General features: G+C 37.7%; 1 protein-coding gene across 5 annotated transcripts in view; it reads right to left on the reverse strand.

Moving 5' to 3' along the window:
- Positions 1-1,441: 1,441 nt before the first annotated feature.
- The window catches only part of LOC131429962 (zinc finger CCCH domain-containing protein 13), a 370,899-nt gene continuing 349,603 nt past the window's right edge, over positions 1,442-22,737 (reverse strand). For all 5 annotated transcript variants that reach the window (XM_058594511.1, XM_058594506.1, XM_058594507.1 and 2 more), the window contains 4 exons: positions 16,578-17,518; positions 16,136-16,520; positions 15,897-16,048; positions 1,442-4,518 (listed from right to left, as the gene is read on the reverse strand). In XM_058594511.1, coding sequence (XP_058450494.1) covers positions 2,715-4,518; positions 15,897-16,048; positions 16,136-16,520; positions 16,578-17,518 — 3,282 coding nt within the window. In that variant the 3' untranslated portion in view covers positions 1,442-2,714. The remainder of the gene's footprint in view (positions 4,519-15,896; positions 16,049-16,135; positions 16,521-16,577; positions 17,519-22,737) is intronic.

The raw sequence follows: 22,737 nt of genomic DNA on the forward strand, positions 1-22,737 counted from the left end.
TGCCCTGCCAAATCATATTTTTTTTTGCAAATTCGTCAGCAAAAACAAATCTAAATGTGGCTGGAACATCCCCTCGAACCGTTGCCAAGTAAAATTTTTGACCTGGGATTTACCCGAAGTCAGCTTTGACATAGGTTTCATCGTCCATCAGAAGATACCCGTCGAACTTGGTCAGCAAATCATACGTGAAGCTGATAAAATTCCCAACACGTGGGCGCCAAGAACTTTCAAATCCGTCCACCAGGAGCGTCACAATATGAGAAAAAGTTTGTTGCAATTCTAAATGAAGCAAGCTTTAATAGATTGCTCATACGAAAAACTTTTTTTTGCTTCTTGGGAAATCTGTAGTAAATTCAGAAAATCTGTATCAAATCTGTATTCTGTATGCGTATGTAAAAATCTGTAAAATACAGATAAATCTGTATAAATGGCATCTCTGGTCAGCAGACAAAATTTGACAGCTCTAGCAAAAACAGTGAAACACTCCGTTCAGCAGTGTGCAGGTCAGGGCTGTCAGGTTCACAGATTTTGAATTTTTGCACAGATTTTAAAAATGATCACAGATTTTCACAGATTCTTGAATAAATCACAGATTTTCACAGATTTTGAAAATCGAGCACAGTTTAGCACCAAACAGTACAGAGCGTGAGACCTTTTTTTTTTGCTCACTAAATTGAATTCTATCTGTTAAAATGGTACGGAAAATGGGTAGTGAGACCTTTTTTTTCGCTCACCAAATTGATTTTGAACTGCTATTGTGGTACGGAAAACGGTCACAGATTTTCACAGACAGGTTTTGGGTTTGATCACTGATTTTTGAAAAAATGACCTGGCATCCCTGGTGCAGGTTCGAAGAACAGCACCCCGTCGCGTCGAAAACAGACATCGTGCGGCACTTCGTGGATGCCGGATACGCTTGTTTTGCAACTATGTGTCAATACAATTTTGGAAACTCAAAAAACTTTAATCGGCAATTGATGAAATGGTTTCGTAATTGACTCTCTAATTATCTTGTGAATGATGACGATAAACCGGTTGAAATTAGCACGAAATTCTAAAATAATATATGGCATTGCATCGTTACTAGACCTTAGAGCAAATTCAGCAGCTAGAAGTTCTATATGGAAGATCTATAATAGGACAGAAACTGAAACAAACGTATCCCCAGCAAGCCGTTCTAGTTTTATTTATTCGACCAGTTCTTCTGTCAAATTTAAAACTGGTCTACGATGCCGTTCTAATTTTTGTATATTTGAAACACGAGTAAAACACTGCTGGAGCTGCCAATTTTTCTTGTTATAAAATCCAGACTTAAATTTTGTAACTGGCATAAATTAGGAATCTAGAACTAAAACACTACTGAATATGCCCTTACATTTGTCTGTGTAAGAGTTTACGTGAGAATTTAACCGAAAGCTAGATAATTTATCAACTGTCAACATATGAGTAAAATAATTTTATTTCCAGAAAATGTTAATTACAAATTGATATTCATTACAATCATGACATAAATTACGCTGGAATCGAACTGCATTAATAAAAAACTAAAACTTAAATGTAAAAAAACATAAACGAATGTACATTTTGCCTCATAACCTAAACAAACTAAGTACTACATATTTTCTTACATCCTAGCAAGCTATAACAAAGAATGAAAACAAGGCGCGCCTGGCTCGATCCGAACAGCTGCATTGAAATCTTTCACCCATTCTTGCTTCATTCGATCATTGATCGAGCAGTGGTGTGCACGCCTGGTTGCCTACCGAGAGGCGCTTTCACAATCTTGCATTCCTTCGTCGATCAAACTTCTCTCTTTCTCGTCGATTGGCACTTCGTAAGAAATAACGATTCATGATATATTTAATCTAAGAACAAAATATATGTATAATACTCTCTTAAACTTAAGTTGTCCTTTGCTAAATGGTACTGGTAAAAACTAGCATAAACTGTCTTTTTTTGGGGAGCAACCCGTTCGCAAGTGTTCTAAAAATACTGACTAACTGAGTAAGGGTTATGACATAATGTAAACACTAGGGATTTTTTGTTGTATGTTCGACTTTATAATAGCAAAAAAAAAAATAACCTCAACCAAAGTAAATTTATGTTGCCTTCCGGCTGTAGACGATTCATGTTTGCATGGATTCAACATGACATGAGCACCAAAATTTCACGCTCGTCCTTTTTTTTCCCTAAACCGATCGATGGCGATCTCCCGATCGGATTAGCGGGTAAAACAATCAATTAAAAAAACCTTACTAAACTCAACGTTGAATAACAAAAATGCTAAAAGATAATACTAAACAAAATGGGTGTAAATTGAAATTGAGTGTGTTTCGTAGTCACTTTTCTGAATGTCTGCTTAGAATTGTTTGACTGGATGGGAATTGAGCTGTTACTTCTTTGTACGATAGTTCGCATTTGCGACTTTGAAAAGTGTTTGAAGAAATTAAATTCCTGGATATTTTACATACGTTGGTGGTGGGTTTAATCTCAATCTTTACGCTAGCGATAAAGGTTGACTAACCTCGGTCAGAATTATTTCAGTATGAGTTGGCTACGAATTTGGCTTTTGTGGGTTAAAAGTGGATATCAGATCTACAATTTAACAGAATGTTTCGTATAAATTAAAAGCTATTTCCTTATCGTCATATTAAAATAGAGCTGTTTGTTTTTTTTTTGTGTTCTACGATAAACTAGACTTCACCTAACCTAACCTACTTTTGACTCTGCATCGTAGAATCCGTTCCCCACAGATCGTACCACGGACCGTAGGCCTTTCCATCGGAAGCCGTCGATTTGGTGGACTTTCGTTTCTGGTTTCCATTGCTGGTTACTTTCGCACTGATGCGTGATTCCTGCTCCGATTCGTACTTCATTGAGTCCATGATTGGGCCGGCACTGTTGGCCTTGGACAGCTTCGAACGACGTTCCCTCGGTTCTTCGATCATTTCGTCCTCGATCATCATAATGGCTTCGTCCTCGTCGACGGCGGTACTGCGAAACGTCGAAAACGCCATCTTCTCTTCCGGTTTCTTCTGGTCCATTCGGTTTCCTTCGCCGTTGGCCTTTCGGGCATCGCGCATCTTCTCGCCACGGTTCTTTCTCATCATCATGTCGGCAGCGGACACCAGATGATCATCAACCACAATACAGTCGTACGGATCCGAACTGGACGAGTTCCGCTCGGTGTCCGTACCGCTCGAGTAGTACTGCTTGAGAATTTCCTTTCGGCGAACCGTCTTCATCAGCATCATGTCGTCCATCATCCCATCGTCATCGTAGAAACTGGTGTCCTGAATCATGATGGTATCCCCGGGGATGATGGCAAAATCATCGAAGTGCTGGTCCTGATAGTACTTGTTCAATGCGTTATTGTTTCGATTTTTGCTTGTTTCCCGCTCGGATGGTCTGTATTTTTCCTTACTCTTCGGCATCATCTGCATGGAATCGCCGTAGATCTGATCGTCCTGTTCCATTCTTTCGTTGTAAGCATTGCGATTGTTGTTGGAGTCATTCTTATTTTGCTTCGATGATTTGCGGTCCGATTCTTCATGGCGGCGGTCTCTTTCCTGTCGATCTTGACGATCCTGTCGGTCTTGACGATCTTGTCGTTCTTGGCGATCCTGCCGATCTTGACGATCCTGCCGATCCTGCCGTTCTTGACGATCCTGCCTGTCTTGACGGTCCGATCTGGCCATCTGATTTGACTTCTTTGATTGCTGGTGCTGCTGCTGTTGTTGTTGTTGTTGATTCATTTCGTCCAGTTTCGAAATTCTTTTGTCGATATCCGATTTGGTGATCGGAAATTTTTCCTGCTCTGGCATCACTGCTATACTGTGTGGTCTCTGTTCCCTCATTCGGTCACGTTGTTCTCTTTCTCGATCTCTTTCCCGATCTCGATCCCGATCCTGTTCTCGTTCTCGATCGCGCTCACGTTCACGTTCACGCTCACGATTTCTCAACAACGTGCTGCTTTCGACGCTTCTCGCCATTTCTTTCTTTCTAGCTTCTTCCACCTCTTTAGCGGCGATCATTTCCTTCTGTTTCTGTTTCTCCAATTGTTCCTTCTTGCGCATGTTTCTCTTTAGCGTCGCTTCCTTTTTCTCCATTTCACGCTTCTCCCGACCCGTCGGAATGATATCGTTGTGCTTCCACATAGCCATTCCCTCCAGAATGTGGTCCTGCGATTTCGAAAACTTCCAGAACGATTTGGTTCGCTTGATCTTCTGCGAATCGCTTTGATTGGTGTTGCCATCCGACATTCGAGTCCGCGAGCGATAAGCGTATTCCAGCGTGCCGCTGTTGCTTTCCGCAATGTTGCCAAAACTATTTGCCTGGCGCATGTTGTTTGCGTGCTGCCGACGTGGTGGCACTATTGTCCCATAGATGTCGTCATCGTCCAGATCGTGGTCGTGGCCATTCTGTGCGCTGCCGTAACGGCGATGCGGTGAGCGCTGTTCACTCATTTCACGTTCCATCGAGCGGGGTGACGAGAGGTTCTTCTCCGAACGGGACGATCTTAAATGGATGAAAAATGAGGGATCGTTGGTTAGCATCGAACTTGTGGAGATTATTTATTTTCAACACCATTACCGCTAGTTGTTAGTCGTAGCGATTGCCTTAGATTGCGTCAAATAATTGAATTAGTTTCTTGTTAGTGCTCATAAATATCGCAATATTAATATTTTTAAATTGAAAATAGTGAACAAGATTAATTACAACACCCAACAAATAAAACTAGTCATATAAAATAATAATTCTCGACCCATTTTTTGTAGAATCATACTCAAAAAGTACGAACATCTCTTGTTCGATTTCTCTTTTGACTAGCATAGAATCATTCAATTCAGTTATCAAATCAAATAGATAGAAAGACTCAAAATTTACCCTGTACAACAATGGGTAGAACTTAATCGTGAATATCTTTTGTTGTATTTAACGCAGCAACCTAATTTTTTCTCCATATTATCAGAAATATGGTCAGCAAGTTTTGACAAAATTTTTCAATAGTATGAGATAACCACAACTAATTCAAAATTGAAGTTTTCCAAAATGTTTGATATGAACGAAGTGAAATTCAGTGCCAAAATAGGTCGTGCAAAGTTGCAACCGCATTAATTGAATGAACCGTCGCACAAAGCGTATCGCGTAAAACCGACACATAGAAATCAGTGGTCGAGTGCAGTGGGCTTACGGCATGTTTTGCTCGTTGGTAAAACAGACGCTAACTATGGATGGTTATAAACCATGATTATATATAATTGACTAATATCAGTGAGACATATTTGTGCATGTTGTTTAAGACGGTCAATTTAGTCATTCAATTTATAATCAAAATGCGAAATTTTTCATTCTTTGTTACAAATCAAAACCTTTGTAAAATTAGAAGTAACTAGTTTGTGAAGTGCTTATCATATCAGTATATAAGTGAATATCATTTTACCGTTGCTCATGAACTTTTTTTGCACTGTCATTTTTATACTGTTTTTTTTTATACTGTCTTTTTTGTACTGCCCCTCTTTTGTATTGTCTTTTGTGTACTGTCTTTTTTATGCTGTCTCTTTTGTACTGTCTTTTTTGTACCACCCTTTTTATACTGTCTTTTTCGTTCTGCCTTTTTTGTACTTTTTTTTTGTACTGTTTTATTCGTTCTGTCTTTTTCATACTTTTTTTTACTACCTTTTTTGTACTGATCTTTTCGTTCTGTGTTTTATGTACTGTCTTTTTTAAACGGTCTATTTTGTAATGTCCTTTTTATGCTGTCTTTTATGTACTGTCTTTTTCGTTCTGTCTCTTTCGTTCTGACTTTCTCGTACTTTCTTTTATTTACTACCTTTTTTGTATTGTCTTTTTCGTACTGTCTGTTTCGTTCTGTCCTTTTTTGTACTGTCTTATTTGTAGTGTCTTTTTTGTACTTTTTCGTACTCTCTTTTCTGTGCTGCCTTTTTTGTACTGTCCTTTTCGTTCGGTCTTTTTTTTACTGTTTTTGGTACTATTTTTTTATACTGTCTTTTTTGTACTGTCTTTTTTATATTGTCTCTTTTGTACTGTCTTTTTGTACTATTTTTTTCGTTCTGTCTTTTTTGTGCGGTTCTGTTTTTACTGTCTTTTTTGTACTGTCTCATTTGTACTGTCTTTTTTGTGCTGTCTTTTTCGTTCTGCATTCTTTGTACTGTTTTTTGTACTGTCTTTTTGTACTGTCTTTTTTCGTTCTGTCTGTTTTGTACTGTCTTTTTTGTTTTTTTGTACCGTTTTTGTTATACTGTCTTGTTTGTATTGTCATTTTTTACACTGTCTTTTTTGTACTGTCTTTTTCGTTCTCTCTTTTTTGTACTGTTTTTTTGTACTGTCCTTTTCGATCTGTCTTTTTCGTACTTTCTTTTTTATGCTACCTTTTTTGTACTGTCCTTTTCGTTCTCTCTTTTTTGTACTGTTTTATTTGTACTGTCTCTTTTATACTGTCATTTTTGTACTGCCCTTTTTGATACTGTCTGTTTCGTTCTGTCTTTTTTGTACTGTCTTTTTTGTACTTTTTTTTTAGTGCTTTCTTTTTTGTACTTCTTTTTTTGTACTGTCATTTTCGTTTGGTCTTCTTTATACTGTCTTTTTTATACTGTCTTTTATGTAATGCCCTTTTTTATACTGTTTTTTTGTACTGTCATTTTCGTTTGGTCTTCTTTATACTGTCTTTTTTATACTGTCTTTTATGTAATGCCCTTTTTATACTGTTTTTTTTGTACTGTTTTTTTAGTTCAGTCTTTTTTGTACAGTCTTTTTGATACAGTATTTTTTGTACTGTCTTTTTTGTACTGTATCTTTTGTATTGTCTTTTTCGTACTGTCTTTTTCGTTCAGTCTTTTTCGTACTTTCTTTTTGTACTACCTTTTTTGTACTGTCCTTTTCGTTCTGTCTTTTTTATACTGTCTTTTTTGTACTTCCCTTTTTTTATACTGTCTTTTTTGTACTGTATTTTTCGTTCAATCTTTTTTCTACAGTCTTTTTTATTCAGTATTTTTTACTGCCTTTTTTATACCCTCTTTTTTATACAGTATTTTTATACAGTATTTTTTGTACTGCCTTTTTTATACCGTCTTTTTTTGTAGTCTTTTTTATACAGTATTTTTTGTACTGTCTTTTCCGTACTGTCTTTTTCGTCAGTCTTTTTCGTACTTTCTTTTTGTACTACCATTTTTGTACCGTCCTTTTCGTTCTGTCTGGTTTATACTGTCTTTTTTGTACTGCCCTTTTTTATACTGTCTTTTTTGTACTGTCGTTTTTGTATTGTCTTTTCCGTACTTTCTTTTTTGTACTACCTTTTCTGTACTGTCTTTTTTATACTGTGTTTTTCTCTCAGTCTTTTTCGTACTTTTGTTGTACTGCTTTTGTGTAGTGTCTTTTTTGTTCTGTCTTTTCTCAATGTCTTTTTGCCTTTGTGTGTATGTGTGTGTATGTGTGTGCACTTTTCGAAGATATTTTTACCGCTCAATTTTCCGATTTTAACAAACTTAGGCTCGTTCGAAAGCTGCTGTCGGGCCATTGATCAAGTTCGAAGATCAAATGGCTGTGACTTTTGGTTCCGGAGATATGATGGTAAAAGTGACGTAACTGACAAAACGCGTTGATTTTTACTGCTCTTATATACAAGGGTGCCAAAATTTTCGGATCACCTCTATTTTCGTAAAGTTCTAGTGCTCAAAAGTTTAAGCACCTCGAAAAAAGCCCTCATGCAAAATTTGAGCTAAATCGGACATGCGTAAGGGGTGCTGCCCGGCGGTTAAAGTTTGAAAATTTTCGATCTTGAAAAAGCACCAGAGTACATGAAATTTACAAAATCGAAAACTTTTTTGATGCCAAAAGTCTCAAAACTGCACGAAACGTCGATATTTAGTGTCATTTAAAAACAATATTTTTTTGGAAAAATCAATTTTCTGGGACTTAGAAAAACTTTGATATTCCCAAAAAGTCGATTTTTCAAAAAAAAAAAAATTTTCGGGATGACACTAAATCGCGACGTTTCATGCAATTCTAAGCCTCCCCCCTATGGTGATTTTTCAAGATCTATGAAAATTCCACTAAGTGGACTAAGAAGGGTTTTTCTTAGATTAGCATCACTCTTCTTATATAAATAGGCAACGTAAATGCCAAGCGCTTGATTGGAAAAACGATATCGAGTATGTGACATAAACACTGAAGCATGCTTTTGTGAATCACAATCTGAATTATTTTAGCATTAGCATTAGCATTAGCATTAGAGACCGCCCGTGTGTTGCTACTCCGTTATTGATCTGGACCAATTGAGATTGCAAAATGATTTTTTGAAGTAACATGTTTGGGAATAACACATTGTTTCACACTGTGCAAACTATATTGATGCATGCATGCTGATCAATACCGACGCCGGCCACGTCCGAATGCAGATCTACTTGGGAGGGAAAGGATTGTTAGTTCGATGCATGTTGCTACTAAGAACCGAGGAATCCTCTGCATTCCCACATGCATCACAGGAGAGGATACTTTGTTAGTAAATGTTTTAATAATGTTATCATGTGTTTATTGCTCTGGGTAGCCGGCTACCAAGAATGTTTTAAAGTATTATCGTTTTATGTGTTACTTTGTACTGGCAATATAATGCACGAAACAGTCAATCTCCGAAATTGACAAAACTCCGGACAGCCGGCTGTCGAGTATGCAGTCACTCGTTTATGCATCTACCTTTCGCGTTTTTTTTAGTCATGCAAAAAAAAAACACATTCCGATTGATAAAAAAAAGGTATCATCTCACTGCTAGGTGGATTAAGCACGTTTTTATAAATAAAACTACGTGATACAAAATAAACGAGCGAATAGGATTTAGACAAAAAAGTTGATTCATTGCATTGAAATATTCTAAACAGTTATTATAAAATCATTTTAAATCACCAAACAAAGGTCAACAGATTTCACACGCGTCTTGATTCTTTATTATTTCCGCTTTATTATTTCAATTATTTATTAAAATTATTAATTGGTTATATTAGTTTATCTGGGCAGCCGGCTACCGAGAAAAATATTAATTTACTGTTTGAAATATTAATATCAAGTGTTTTTTACTATGTATTCAATATACCGATACATGTCATCTCTGTTATTAACTTTGTAATATAAACGGATTTGCGCAATGGTTGATTTTTATCATTCATTTTATAATCCTGAAAGACAATCAATAACATGGAAGAAGAAATCATTCCTAATAAAACTTTTCTACGAAGCTAGACGGAAATTGATAGGTTGAATGAAGAGATGATTTAGTAAAATAGAGTAATCAGAAGTAAAACATTGAAAATATCTGATAACTGGAAGGAAAAAGAAACTCCTGCAATTGTCGCCTTTTACGACATGGAAGCAGGAACCCAGTGGATCTATTCTTGGTTCATTTTTTTCCGCCGGATTCCACACGGCATCTAGGCTGGTACAGTCCGGAGAGAGCTAATAGGTACTATCAATCTCCTAGTGGACCCCAGCCCCTATCACAATCTGAATTATTTGGTGTCAAAAATGAGCCAAAATTAGTGTCAGAAATTATTTCATAAAATGATAAAAAATTCATGAGACTGCTCCGAACAAAGAGAAAGGCATTATCACACCACTAGGTGGATTAAGAAGCGTTTTTGTGATGTATTTGAAAAATCTTTTTTGTACTGTATTTGAAAAATGTTTTGTTTAATTTTCAAGTCAATCGAAACAAAACTTGTGGGCCTGTGCGCCGAGCTCTTGTCTCTTCGCAGTATGAGATAAGAAAAAATCAAGGCCCATAACTTCCATAGCTGGTTTTGTACTGATAGGTTTAAAATTTGGCAAAACATTCTCGAAATGTTTTGCTTTGAGAAAATACAAAGAAAAAATAAATGTTTTGCCAAAGTGTTAGACACTACCGCCCTTTAAGCTCGTACCATTCTAGCAGAATTTTGCAAATGGCACTGGACAATAGCCCATCATCGCATGTGTCGAACAATTCAGGTGTTCCACAAGGCAGTAACTTGGGACACTTGCTTTTCAGATTATTTCGAAAAATTTTTTTTGTTCTGCGAGATGGTTTCAAATTAATTTATGTGGACGACTGGAGAATGTCCGTGGTGCTTCGAACTGAGGAGGATTGTCTACACTATAACATTAACTTCAGCTTTTCGTTGACTGGTGGGACCTCAGAGTACCGCTAGGTGAAAAGTTATCGTTCGATTTGCATCGATCATTTCTAATCACTCAGGCATTACGTCAATTGGGGTTTATTTTAAAAACTCGCTACGGATTCCAAAGATCCTCTCTGTTTAAATGTGTTGAGCTGCACACTTGTCCGGTCAATTCTTGAGATTGGTGTATTGGTTTCCTTACCAATTAATTTCGACATGTTGAACAAAAAATGAACGAGATCAACACGGCGAAACTTATCGCGGCGCGAACCCCGCAAACGGATCAGGGCCATTTCGCCGAAGGCCATTTTGCCAAAAGGGTTATCTCATAGACGGTCATTTCACCGAAAGAGTAAATTAGTGGATTTCTTCAATTATCTCTATATCTTAATTGAAATTGATGCACGATAATGACAAATGAAGGATGATAGTGATTACGCCCGTTTTGCTAACCTAAAATTCGCATTTCTGAAAAAATATCATATTTAAAATTTCCCAAAATCCAAAAAACCTTGAATATTTTTGCCTTTCTCTATAGAAAGGTATTAGAATTGCTGGAAAATCGACTTTTGAACGGAGCCTCGGAGATCGATAGTGTTATACCTTATGATAACAAAAGAACCGGAATTTTATTAAAAAACGCAAAATTTCAATTTTTAATAAATTTCTTTATTATCGCCTTCAAAGTACTCTCCTCTTGCGGCAATACATGCATGCCAACGCTTGATCCAATTTTCCATACAAGTTTTATAGGCCGCCGAAGGTATGGCCTTTAGTTCACGCAGCGAATTCTCTTTTATGGTCTCTATGGTCTCAAAACGCGTTCCTCGCCATGGCAATTTGAGTCTGGTGAAGAGGAAAAAGTCACACGGGGCCATATTTCAAATGAAAATTCCGGTTCATTTTTTATCATAAGGTGGTAAGGTGGTCGACTCAGTTCGACGAGATAGGAAAATGTTTGTGTGTGTGTGCACTTTTCGAAGATATTTTTACGCGCTCAATTTTCTTAGAGATGGCTGAATCGATTTTAACAAACTTGGGCTCGTTTGAGAGCTACTATCGGGCCATTGATCATGTTCAAAGATCAAATGGCTGTGACTTTTGGTTCCGGAGATATGGTTGTATCATAAAAGTTACGTAACCGACAAAACACGTTGTTTTTTACCGCTCTAATGTATATAAGGGTGCCAATATTTTGGAATCACATCTAATTTCATAAAGCGCTAGTGCCTAAAACTTTAAGCACCTCGAAAAATGTCCTCATGCAAAATTTGAGCTAAATCGGACATGCGTAAGGGGTGCTGCCCGGCGGTTAAAGTTTGAAAATTTTCGATCTTGAAAAAGCACCATATACCAATTTTTTTAATGCAAAAAATATTAAAATTGCATGAAACTTCGAGATTTAGTGTTATCTCTAAAAAAATTGTTTTGAAAAAATCGACTTTTTGGGACTTTGATATTTTTTAAGTCCCAGAAAGTCGATTTTTAAAAAATTTTTTTTAGAAATATCACTAAATCTCGACGTTTCATGCAATTCTAAGACTTTTGGCATCAAAAAAAAGTTTTCATGTACCATGGTGATTTTTCAAGACCTATGAAAATTGCACTAAGTGGACTAAGAAGGATTTTTTAGATCATCACTCTTCTTATACAAATAGGCAACGCATAAGTCGCCGAAAGTCGTTTCGCCAAATGCCATCTCAACGAAAGGGTCATTTCGCCGAAAAAGCCATTTCGCCGAAAGGGTCATTTTTTAGGGTCAAAAATATGTTTTTGCTTTTAAATCTCCGCATTTGGCGCACCCACACAACCGAAGTCAAGATGGCTCGGCGGCACAAAGCCGCCGAGACGACTCGTGCTGAGTTGGCCGCCGACCCGCCGTCGGAAGCGGCGGCCTCTTGCATACGAACAAAACGATGTGGTGAAGCCGCATTAGATATTTTTCCATCTGCACTCAGTTATCGGAAAATTCCGCAAACAATTGTTTGAAAGCTACACCAATGAAGTCAACAAGTTATTTTGGGAATTCCGTTCTGAGGACCATGAATAAACCTACAAACATTATTCAAGTCTCTGGATCATATCAGAAGTACGATTGTAGTTCAACAAAACGGGAGTAAACATAATCATTTTTTATTTGTCTTTGATTATTAATTCCAATTACGATATTAAGACTAATGACAAATTCGGCAAAATTACCCTTTCGGCGAAATGGCATTCGGCGAAACGGCCTGATCCTCTAAAAAAATCTCCTAATCAAATGACCCTGATCCTCTAAACACTGAAGAATGCTTTTGTGAACTAATCGATTCAATCTGAATCAATTGGTGTCAAAAGTAAGCCCAAATTAGTGTCACAAATTATGTAATAAAAAGATAAAAAAAATTTATGAGACTGATTTGAAGAAAGAGAACTAGGTGGATTAAGAAGGGTGTTTAAGATTGGTTCATGGTACGCAGAACGGAATTTCCAAGAATACTTATTGACTTTATTAGCTACTAAGCACCAAAGCATTACCTTTGGTGTATCTATCAGGCAAATAATGGCGGTATTTTCCGTTACAAATGGAAAAATATATAATTGTTTTTGTTCGTGTGCTATTCGACCTCACTACCGCTCATCCGGACCTAACTATAGCAAAGAAACCTAGCTTAAAGTAGACCAGACATACGAGGCACTTACAGGTTTGTATGCGCGAGGCCTCCGCTTCCGACTCAGTTGGCGTCGCCGAGCCATCTAGGCATCGGTTATTGGCTGCGTCACATCAAATTTTTAGGAGATATAATACGAATTTCGGCAAAATATCCCTTTCTTAAAATTTTAAGCATGAAAATGCTCGTTCACCTAAATGTACAGCTTCTGTAGCTGAACAAAACTAACGATGCAATAGGCATACAGTTCCTTCCGAAGCAAGAGGCTTAGGGGAGTCAGATGTGCAAGTAAGTAAAAATGTACATTGTGAAAAGTTTAAAAAATCGTTCCCAGAGTTTTGGTGATGTGCATGCTCAACAATTCTTCTTTTTCCCTGGCGAGAAAAATACGGAGATTGTTTTCTCTAGTGATTGGGATGCAGTTCACATGTACATTGCGTGTGAGCTCCTAATTACTTGATTCTATACGGTGAACATGAAAGGAATCCTACCATTTTTTTTTTCAAATGAACTCCATTTTTTGACATTTTTTCGACCTTTGTCTTACCATTGCGATTCGGAACACCCACCTGGCCTGGTGGGAAGGGCCAGGTGAATTACTGTCTTATTCTGACAAAGATATCGGGCTTGATTTGAATGTTCTTTTGTTGTCAGTTGTACTTTAGAAGGAGAATCTTTACATGGTGGATCAACCAGATCGTTTTATATTGAGTTAACTGGTTAAAATATGTGATGCAATATTTTTGCCTTTCTCATATAGAAAGGTTATGCAATCACTTGAAAAACCGACTAGTGAAAATTGGCCCGGAGGGCCAAGTGTTATATACCATTCGACTCAGTTCATCGAGCTGAGCAATGTCTGTCTGTGTGTGTGTGTGTGTGTGTGTGTGTGTGTGTGTGTGTGTGTGTGTGTGTGTGTGTGTGTGTGTGTGTGTGTGTGTGTGTGTGTGTGTGTGTGTGTGTGTGTGTGTGTGTGTGTGTGTGTGTGTGTGTGTGTGTGTGTGTGTGTGTATGTGTCAAATAATCTCACTAGGTTTTCTCGGAGATGGCTGAACCGATTTTGACAAACTAGGATTCAAATGAAAGGTCTCGTAGTCCCATACGGAATTCCTGAATTTCATCCGGATCCGACTTCCGGTTCCGGAATTATAGGGTAAAGTGTGTTCAATATTGTACACCGTCACTTAAACCGGCGAAGCAAAAAACGTGAAATTTTTTCTAAAATTGTCTCAAAACTACACAAATCGATAGTCATCATCATTAGGCAACTAAACAAACCGATTCCGGCTATCCTGGTTCCCGGTATCCGGTTCCGGAAGTACCGGAAATAGTGGTCATATATACTAAAATGGTTCTCACTCACTTTTCTCAGCGATGGTTTGACCGATTTCCACAAACTAATATGCAAATGAAAGGTCTTCTGGTCCCATACGGAATTCCTGAATTTCATCCGGATCCGACTTCCGAATCCGGAGTTATAGAGTGCGTACTAGAAGAGTTTGTGTGTCATGTTAGTTGGTGGCCGTACGAACCGACTTTGACTATACCGGTTCTCGGGTTCCGGTGCCGGAAGTGCATATAATAGTGAACCCATTTCGTTCTCTTAAGGATGGCTTACGCAATCAAAGCACTGTTTTATTCTGTATGTTATGCATAAACAATCCCTTGGTTTCTTTCAAAAATCGAAGAGAAAATTTTTGAATAGAATACCACAATATTATATGTACATGAGAAAGGCATCATTACACCACTAGGTGGATTAAGACAGGTTTTTATCATTTAGATAAATCGTCCATCGAAGTCTTGTTGAGTCACTCCTAATGATTCTGCAAGCACCTCTTGCGTTTGACTCGGATCTTCATCAAGTAATGATATCAACTGTTTGTCTTCCATTTTTTTCATTGCTGTCCAGAGCGAGGTCTGTCTTCAACGCTGAAAGCTCTTGAAATGTCGAAACCATTTCCAACATGATTTATCATTATTTTTACGTTTCGTCTTTGACTCATCAGTGCAGAGCAGTTCAAATTGAACTGCTTAGTGCTAAACTCGGCAGTTCAATTTGAACCGCTAAGCAGACGTAAAGTTTCACGTTTTCGTTCGGCACGTCAGAAAAGACATTGCACTCCGCTGCAAAACAAAAAGTGTTCTGTAAGTAGCAGAAACTTTACGTCTGCTTATCGGTTCAAATTGAACTGCCGAGTTTAGCACTAAGCAGTTCAATTTGAACTGCTCTGCACTGATGAGTCAAAGACGAAACGTAAAAATAATGAAAATGATGATTTATCAGTTGAAGCATTATGACCACGAACATGCACAAGCATTTGATGCGCATCAGCTGCACTTTTCTTCCAATTAAAACAGAAAACTAAAACTTTCCGCAAATGCTGTCTAGTTAAGACAAAATTGCCCATTATTAACACAGTGAAAAACAAGGTTTAAGAAAAAACTCGAAGCAATATGAACCATCTTTTGAAAATGGACCGTACTAATTTGCTATGAAACAACTATTGATAGGTCGTATTGGATTTGCTCTAGGATTGTGAACAAGAATTGAACTAAAAATTAAGTTTGAAGAAAAGTTGGGGTAAAGCGATTTCGCACAATTCAAGCGATCGTGAAAACTATCTGCTAACTAATTTGTAGGGTTATATGCGAAACATAGAACTGTCTCGGTTGACCATGATTGGACCAAACACTCTACAGTAAAATTTTTATTCTGTAAATTTATCAAAGAAGAAGATTTTTGGGTAAAACAGAGTATAGTTACTGATGGTCGTTCTGAATATCAGCAATTCAATTATTAAATTTATGTACATATCGAATTTTTTTTTTCAGAGCTTCAAAGTCAAGTCAGAATAAAGAGAATTTGGGGAAAAAAATCAATTAGATTTCTATGAAATTATTGAGTAAAATACTTCTTCCGTGCGGAGCTTGAAAAAATAGTGATAAATTGAAAAAAAATCAAAAATCTTCTATGTTGCAATCAACTACAACTGAACTACAACAGCTCAATTCACCCGGTTAGTAAGCAATCAGTTTAGTAAGCAACCCAACAATCCGAAGCAGCACTAAAACTAACCTGATTGGAACCCGATTGACCGTCTCCTCGTCCGAGTACAGATCCGGTTCGGGCTGGGGTTGGGGTTCATTTGAGAAACCGCTGTCATTGCTGCTATGCAGTGAGGCACTGGCAATTCCATTACGCGATGGTTTCGGTTTGTTTGATGATGGCTGGAACCAAAGAAAAAAAAACGAAATCGAAATAGTTTGTTTTGATTTCTAACAGAGAAAATAAATATCACCACAAACGACACTCACCGGTTTGTTAAAATTCATCGTGGCCGAAGGAGTCTTGCGTTTTTCGACCAGCGGAGCTCCACCCGCCGAGGAGAAACTGTTGGACTGGGGAACTCCCTGCGATTTGTTGTAGTTAGGCACGACTGGTGTTGGAACCGGTGCGGGCAGCTGCGGCGGTGGACCCGGCTTCGGTGGCTTTTCTCCGCGGGACAAACGACGGAACTGTTTCGACTGACGGTACTGAATGGTATCACCGAACATGCGAGTCGGCGAGGCGTCCTCGTGGTACGAGTGGTTGTTCGGACCTTTGTGCATGTGTTCATCCACCAAGGTACTTTCCAATGACGAATCCGGTGTGTTCTCCACTTCAATCTCGCTGGGTGGTGCTTTCACCCATTCACCGATGCTGAAATAAAAAAAGTATAAGTTTCACCAATATAAGCAATGCCACCAATGTACTAACCTTTCCTTATCGTTGTCCCGGTCGTTCTCGGCGTACGCAATCGGGAACCATCCGAACTTTTGGGTGCGTAGATTTTCCCCAAACTGCCACCCTTTGGCACGATCACCGACCAGGGCGATGCGGTCACCTTCGAGAAAGCTAAGCTGATTTTCACCCGACGACAAGTACGCGTACAGAGCCTTGACGGTTGGCCTTTCCCACTGGTTGCCGTCACCGTTGTTGTTCATGGTCGCCGAGCTCATTATGTGTCCCCCGGGGCCACCCGAACTATTAATCACACCAACCAACGTGCTAACGCTGGTGCTGCTGCTATTGTTCAGATTGAATTCCGATTTGGCCCGGGGCATTTGCATTATCGTACTGTTTACGACGTCCCCCAGCGAGCGCATGTCCAAACACGAAGCATCGATGGAACGAGTCTTGCGCAACTGGGAAGCAATCGACTGCGCATCGTCGTCATCGTCTTCGATATCCTTCAGCTGTTTGGAGATGAACATGTTTTCCACGTTGGACGGCAAAAACTCACGTGTGGCGGCAACATCGTTCCAATTATCCAGCGATTTTTCGATGATCAAGTGTCCCGAGTGGTGATAGGCCATCCAGTGCTTGGCCAGCGAACACTGGCGTTCCAGCACAAACCCGTACCGGCGGCGCTCCTGGGTCATTGCATTTTTCAAGCTCAACTCGCAAAACTGGTCCAGTTTGTGTTTTTCCTCCTCGAAGCTTTGGATGCTGCGAATCTCCTTCTCGGCATCTTTCGGCGAACTCTTGGACGTACTTTTCTTGCGGTACTTTTTCATGGTGGCCGCCGCCTTGCTGTAGCTGTCCGAGCGCAGTTTATGCTGCTGGAGAAATCGTTTCTGCTCGAACTGCACCACCTTGGTGTCCTTCTCCAGGTTGGTCTCCAACGGCACCAGCAGGTCCACGTAGAAAGCTTTCAGCTGGAATGAAATTACGAAACACAGGTTTGTATTACGATGCCTGGTCGGTAGTTATCTTACGGTGCAGATCGATTTTCATGAGGGAAAAGGAAAGGAAAGGTCCGACTCACAATGCGCTTGCCACACACACGTGCCGATCCAGTGGTTCGGGTTGTTGATCATTGAGCGTTTCAATTTTCGCGTGTTCGAGATGTTCGAGAGATATTTGTTGTCAAATATACATTTCCCGGTTTGGTCTGAATTCACACAAATAAGTGATTTTCATTAACAATTCAACCGCTGAAATTAAGTTCCGATGAGCAAGGTTTTGTCGTGGATACGACTTAATTTACTATGGAATACCTTTTCTAAACTTACCCACTGACAGAGTGATAAGTTTTTGATCGTAAATATCTTCTGTTGTATCTAACGTATCAACATAATTGTTGCTACATGCGATTGGAAATATGATCATCAATTTTATTACTTATTGACAAATAATTCAAAATTAAAGGAGAAAGGTTACCACTTGATATATTTCATTTATTCTGGCCTGCGCAGTTCACTGTAAAGGAAGTGAAGCAATTCCGGTTGGTTTTAGGTCCAGAGCTCAGTTCCAGTATCAAGAAATCAGTTCAGTATTGAATCAATTGCAGTATTGGATCGATTGCTTAATCCTGCTGCTGGTCATTTGCAGTAGAGCAAAATACAACGAAAAGTGGACAACGATGGGGGACATAAGGCAAAATCAGCCCTTCTAATGGATTCAAATGTTATCTAAAGAACTATAAAAGTTGCTTCTGTGTAATTTGGAGATAAAAATCATCAGTGTAGTGCAAATTTAGTATAATTTAATTAGCATTGTGAATTTTTCGCAGGGAAAAATGCTTCGAACTGTGTTTAATACCGTAGAGAATTCCATAATCTGGCCATTTTGAATGCCAGAAATGAATCCCGTACAGCATTTTGATCGTTCATTTACTGAAATTTTTAAATCCAAAATGGAATAACCGACATCAAAATTCATGGCATGTCAAGACGTTAAGACCGCCCATCTTTGGAAAAGCTACAAACAATATAATTTAAAAAAAAAACCAAAACAGCCTGATTATTGAATCAATTCGTACAGGAAGCAGTTCTGTGGCAAGAACGATTGCGTCATCCGTTTGCATTGGAAAAAAAAGACGGGTGGGCGATGTCATAGACTTTACTGGAGGACATGAATATAAGTCGGACTCAAGTATAGACGTTACAATTCTGGAAGCGAAGCAATAAAAATTGCAAAATTCTGACAATCCACCAATACGAATGATTATCTACATTCGGAAGTGTGAGAGAAGCATGTCAGTTTTATTCGTATTCACGACCTGCAGTTATGTCTGTTACATTACCCATTTGCCTTTTCCCCCAGGGATGGTTGAAAAAAATTTTCCAGTTTTAGAATCAAACACAGAAAACTGCGTCTTCATCAGATATTATGGACAATTTGACAGATCCGAGCTCTGGGTTCAAAGTAACGTTGGTTGAACAAGAATTATCACTAGTTCACGGAAGATTGGAAACCAGTAGCCGAAAGACTTCCAAATTTCTTTCCTTTAAAAAAATAAACCAATTTCTACTAAGCTAGATTCAATCGAAGGCACGTCTCCATTAAATATAACACACAGTCAGAATCTTATTCCGAAGGTATAATAGTTATTAAGGAAATAATATGTGCCAATCTTTGAGAAAATGCGCATTCAACTTTCTCGGAAATTGTTTAACCGATTTTCACAAACTGAAATGCAAATGAAAGACCTTGAAGTTCTTTGAAAAGTCTCCGAAAAGATGATCCAGATCCGACTTCGGGTATTACAGTGCGAGTAGTAAAAAAATTCAATTTCGTGAGTATTTTATCACAAGCGATTCTATATTAACTTGACATAACTTTTTACAAATTGAAAAGGTGATGGTAGTTTACCCAAAAGAAGTTTTTTGATTTTATTCTAGTTTGAAAAAGAACATCTAGACAGAATCTTCTAGTGATAAAAAACATAAGTAATATGAGAAAGGCATCATTGCACCACTAAATGGATCAAAAAAGGTTTCCAATAGTATATGCTCAAACAAATGTAAAGCATGATTGAGGGCTCAAACAAATGTAAAGCATGATTGAAATAGGGGAAGATGGAGTAAAACGAACCCTTGAGGCATAATGCACCTTTTGCTTTTCTCAAAAGTTACCAATTTTTTTTCACTGAAAGTCCGCCATAGCAACAAATTACTTAAAAAAATTGGTAGCGATGGTTCAATCATATTTGAAAAAAACGTGATTAATCCACTTAGCAGTGAAATGATACCTTTTTTTATCAATCCGCATTTGTTTTTTGCATGAATATTCTTCGGTGTTTAAGTTTTCATTACATTTCATTAAGACCGTCGTTTTAAGCGACAATTTGAGATTGTAATCACTCATTACTCTGTAATGTCGAAACTGCAAATACAATCGAATTTAAATCTAGAAGTGTGATAATCGATTAAACATGCCATGATATGTAAGTTCCACTTTAGAGTTTACGGTAATTTAAGGTACTTCCAGAGCCGGTATTCAGGAACCAGCATAACCCAAACCGATTCGTATGGCCATATGACGAATAAATTACAGTTTTGAGTACAACTTTGAAGCTTAATTGGATAAAATTCATTAATTTTTGTATGTATGTATAAAACTAATTAATTTTGTATATAAGTTTAATTCAATTTGAACTTTTGTTTCTGAAATTTGATTAGGCTTTTTTGAGAAAACGATTGAGCTTTGAGAAACGATTTTATACTGGAACCGGAATTCTAAAATCGGTATGGCTGAAGTCAGATAAATTCACCTGAGTAGCTGTATAGTTTACATTTGTTTCAAAATATTTGAAAATCAGTGAAGACATCTTTGAGAAATCATAGCACGAATTAAATTTTTAGGTGCCTTCTGAATCGACAACTGAATACCACTAAAACTGAAAAAAGTTAATTTTTTTATCGACTATCCAAATCTGCTAACCCGATAAACCTGATTAATTTATGTGGAATAGACATTTTTATACTAATCACCCTGTATCTTCGAAACCGGAAGTTGGATCTGACTGAAGAGCAAGATGTTTTAAAGAATCTTGAAACTTTTCATTTGCATCTTAGATGATTTTTAGATATCATTTGAATCTTAGATCGGTTCAGCCATCTACGATTTAATTTTTATTTCGTTTCACATATCATCCTGTAGCTCCGCAACCAGAGGTCGGAACCAAACATAATTCAGGAACTTTGTTTGGGAGCATACGAATTTTCGTATGCATCTGAATTTGTAGAAAAGAAATTTTCAGAGAAAATTGAGTGAAATTATTTGTCACACACGCATTTGCTGATCTCGACGAACTGATTCGAATGGTATATGGATGTTATGTTATTCCAGCATTTATTGCTGTAAGTAGTTTAAAACAATATAATTAAAAAAAAATCTGCCATCATCTGGTTTATATATGTCATATTCGAACGATTATGTTGCCAAAAACGAACCGTGCTAAAATCGGTCCGATGCAAATTGTCATGAAAAAGAATGCTGTACACAGTCTTTTTGGTACTTAGAAACAATTGTATGTAACAGAATAAAAAATCGTGTTTCCCGTTGCTCCCAAGCATTGCTTTGTCATACAGCGCTCAAAACTCCTACTGCTGGAATAGGGGGAAAAGTCGCTAACAGAAAAATTTCGATATCTCCGTTAAAAATGGACGGATTTTAACAATCTATGGCTTGTTGGATAGGTATTACCGTGCGGAATCTAAGTCTGAAAACATATTCTGTTTTCAAGGTCAATTGTGACAGATACTGTCAAAAAACTGAAAATTTTGACATAAAACTTCGAATAACTCAAAAAGTAAACATCCGATCTCAAAACCATTCAATAGCGTTTTGGGTGACGGGGAGACCTTTCATTTGCGACTAGTTTGATCAAAATCGGTCCAGCCATCTCTAAGATCTCGACCTTAGTTGACAACACACATACAGACACACACACATACACACACACACACAGACATTTGCTCAGTACGTCGAGCTGAATCGATTGGTATATGTCATTCGGCCCTCCGGGCCTCGGAAAAATTTTCGAAAGTTTGAGCGAATTCTATACCTATTTTTTATATATATAAAAAAAGGTAAAAATATAAAAAAACAATTATGTCTCAGTTATAAGTAATTTCTGATGTTCATTCCATAGTAATTTTCTAGGGTGAGGAAGACGATTTTAATTGTGTAACCAGTAAACTTTTTTGCAAATCATTCGGGTTTTTAGAATTAGTTCTAATATAGACGATGTGTTTGCAATTTTATAGAAAAATCGTCAAATTTATCGTCTCATATTTTTGGGGGAAAAATGGACCGAATTGTGTGAGGCAAAATGCTCAAGTAGTCGCTTACAAAAATTATTCATAAGTTATCAATTTAATGAATAATAGTGAACAATCTTCCACCTGGCAAATATTTCGTCAACGAGAAGTCTAAAGCTGTCTTTAAATAATAAGAAGAAGCTTTATGATCTTATTGCCCCGTGGTTGTCATGAGCTTTAATCCGTTGTTTTTATGAATGTTTACCCGTTGTTTAAGATCATCCTGCCTCTATGTTCAGATAATCGCTTAATTTAAATTGTATATTTTTCATGTTTTCCACGATCGGGCGTCATGCCCCGCATATATTTCGATAGATAATTTTTAAGGGTTTTGGAAAATAAGATATTTCGTGTATTTTTCAATGCATTCATCGAGTATTTGTACGTAATTTTGTGAAAAATAATTACGGAAGATAGTCATGCATGAAACTCTTCCGTGTTATTATCTATAGTTAATATATAGCAACATTTCCTTAGGGGGTGCGTTTTACCCCATCTACCCCTATCAATTTTGATCAATTTTTGTCGAAGTTTGATGAAAAAATTGCATATATTCTTAGTTTTTGATATGTTGAAAGTTTAGCTACACTCCTTCAGTACATCTGTGTGTGGTAGTGCAAGGAAACTGAAACCAAATTATTTTTCATTAGTAGTTCTCAGCAAAACTGGAAAAGGTTTCGTTTAAAGTTTCTACTTTTCTTGAATTATCATTCTAAGCAGAAACCACTGATTTGTTTCCTTTTCAGCTATATGAAAGTTTTATCTGCTCAAATCCGGAAAAAGATTATGAAACTTGTTTCTACGCACACATTATTGGCATTACCTAT

This window comes from Malaya genurostris, chromosome 2, assembly GCF_030247185.1.
Source record: "Malaya genurostris strain Urasoe2022 chromosome 2, Malgen_1.1, whole genome shotgun sequence".
Classification (NCBI taxonomy): domain Eukaryota; kingdom Metazoa; phylum Arthropoda; class Insecta; order Diptera; family Culicidae; genus Malaya; species Malaya genurostris.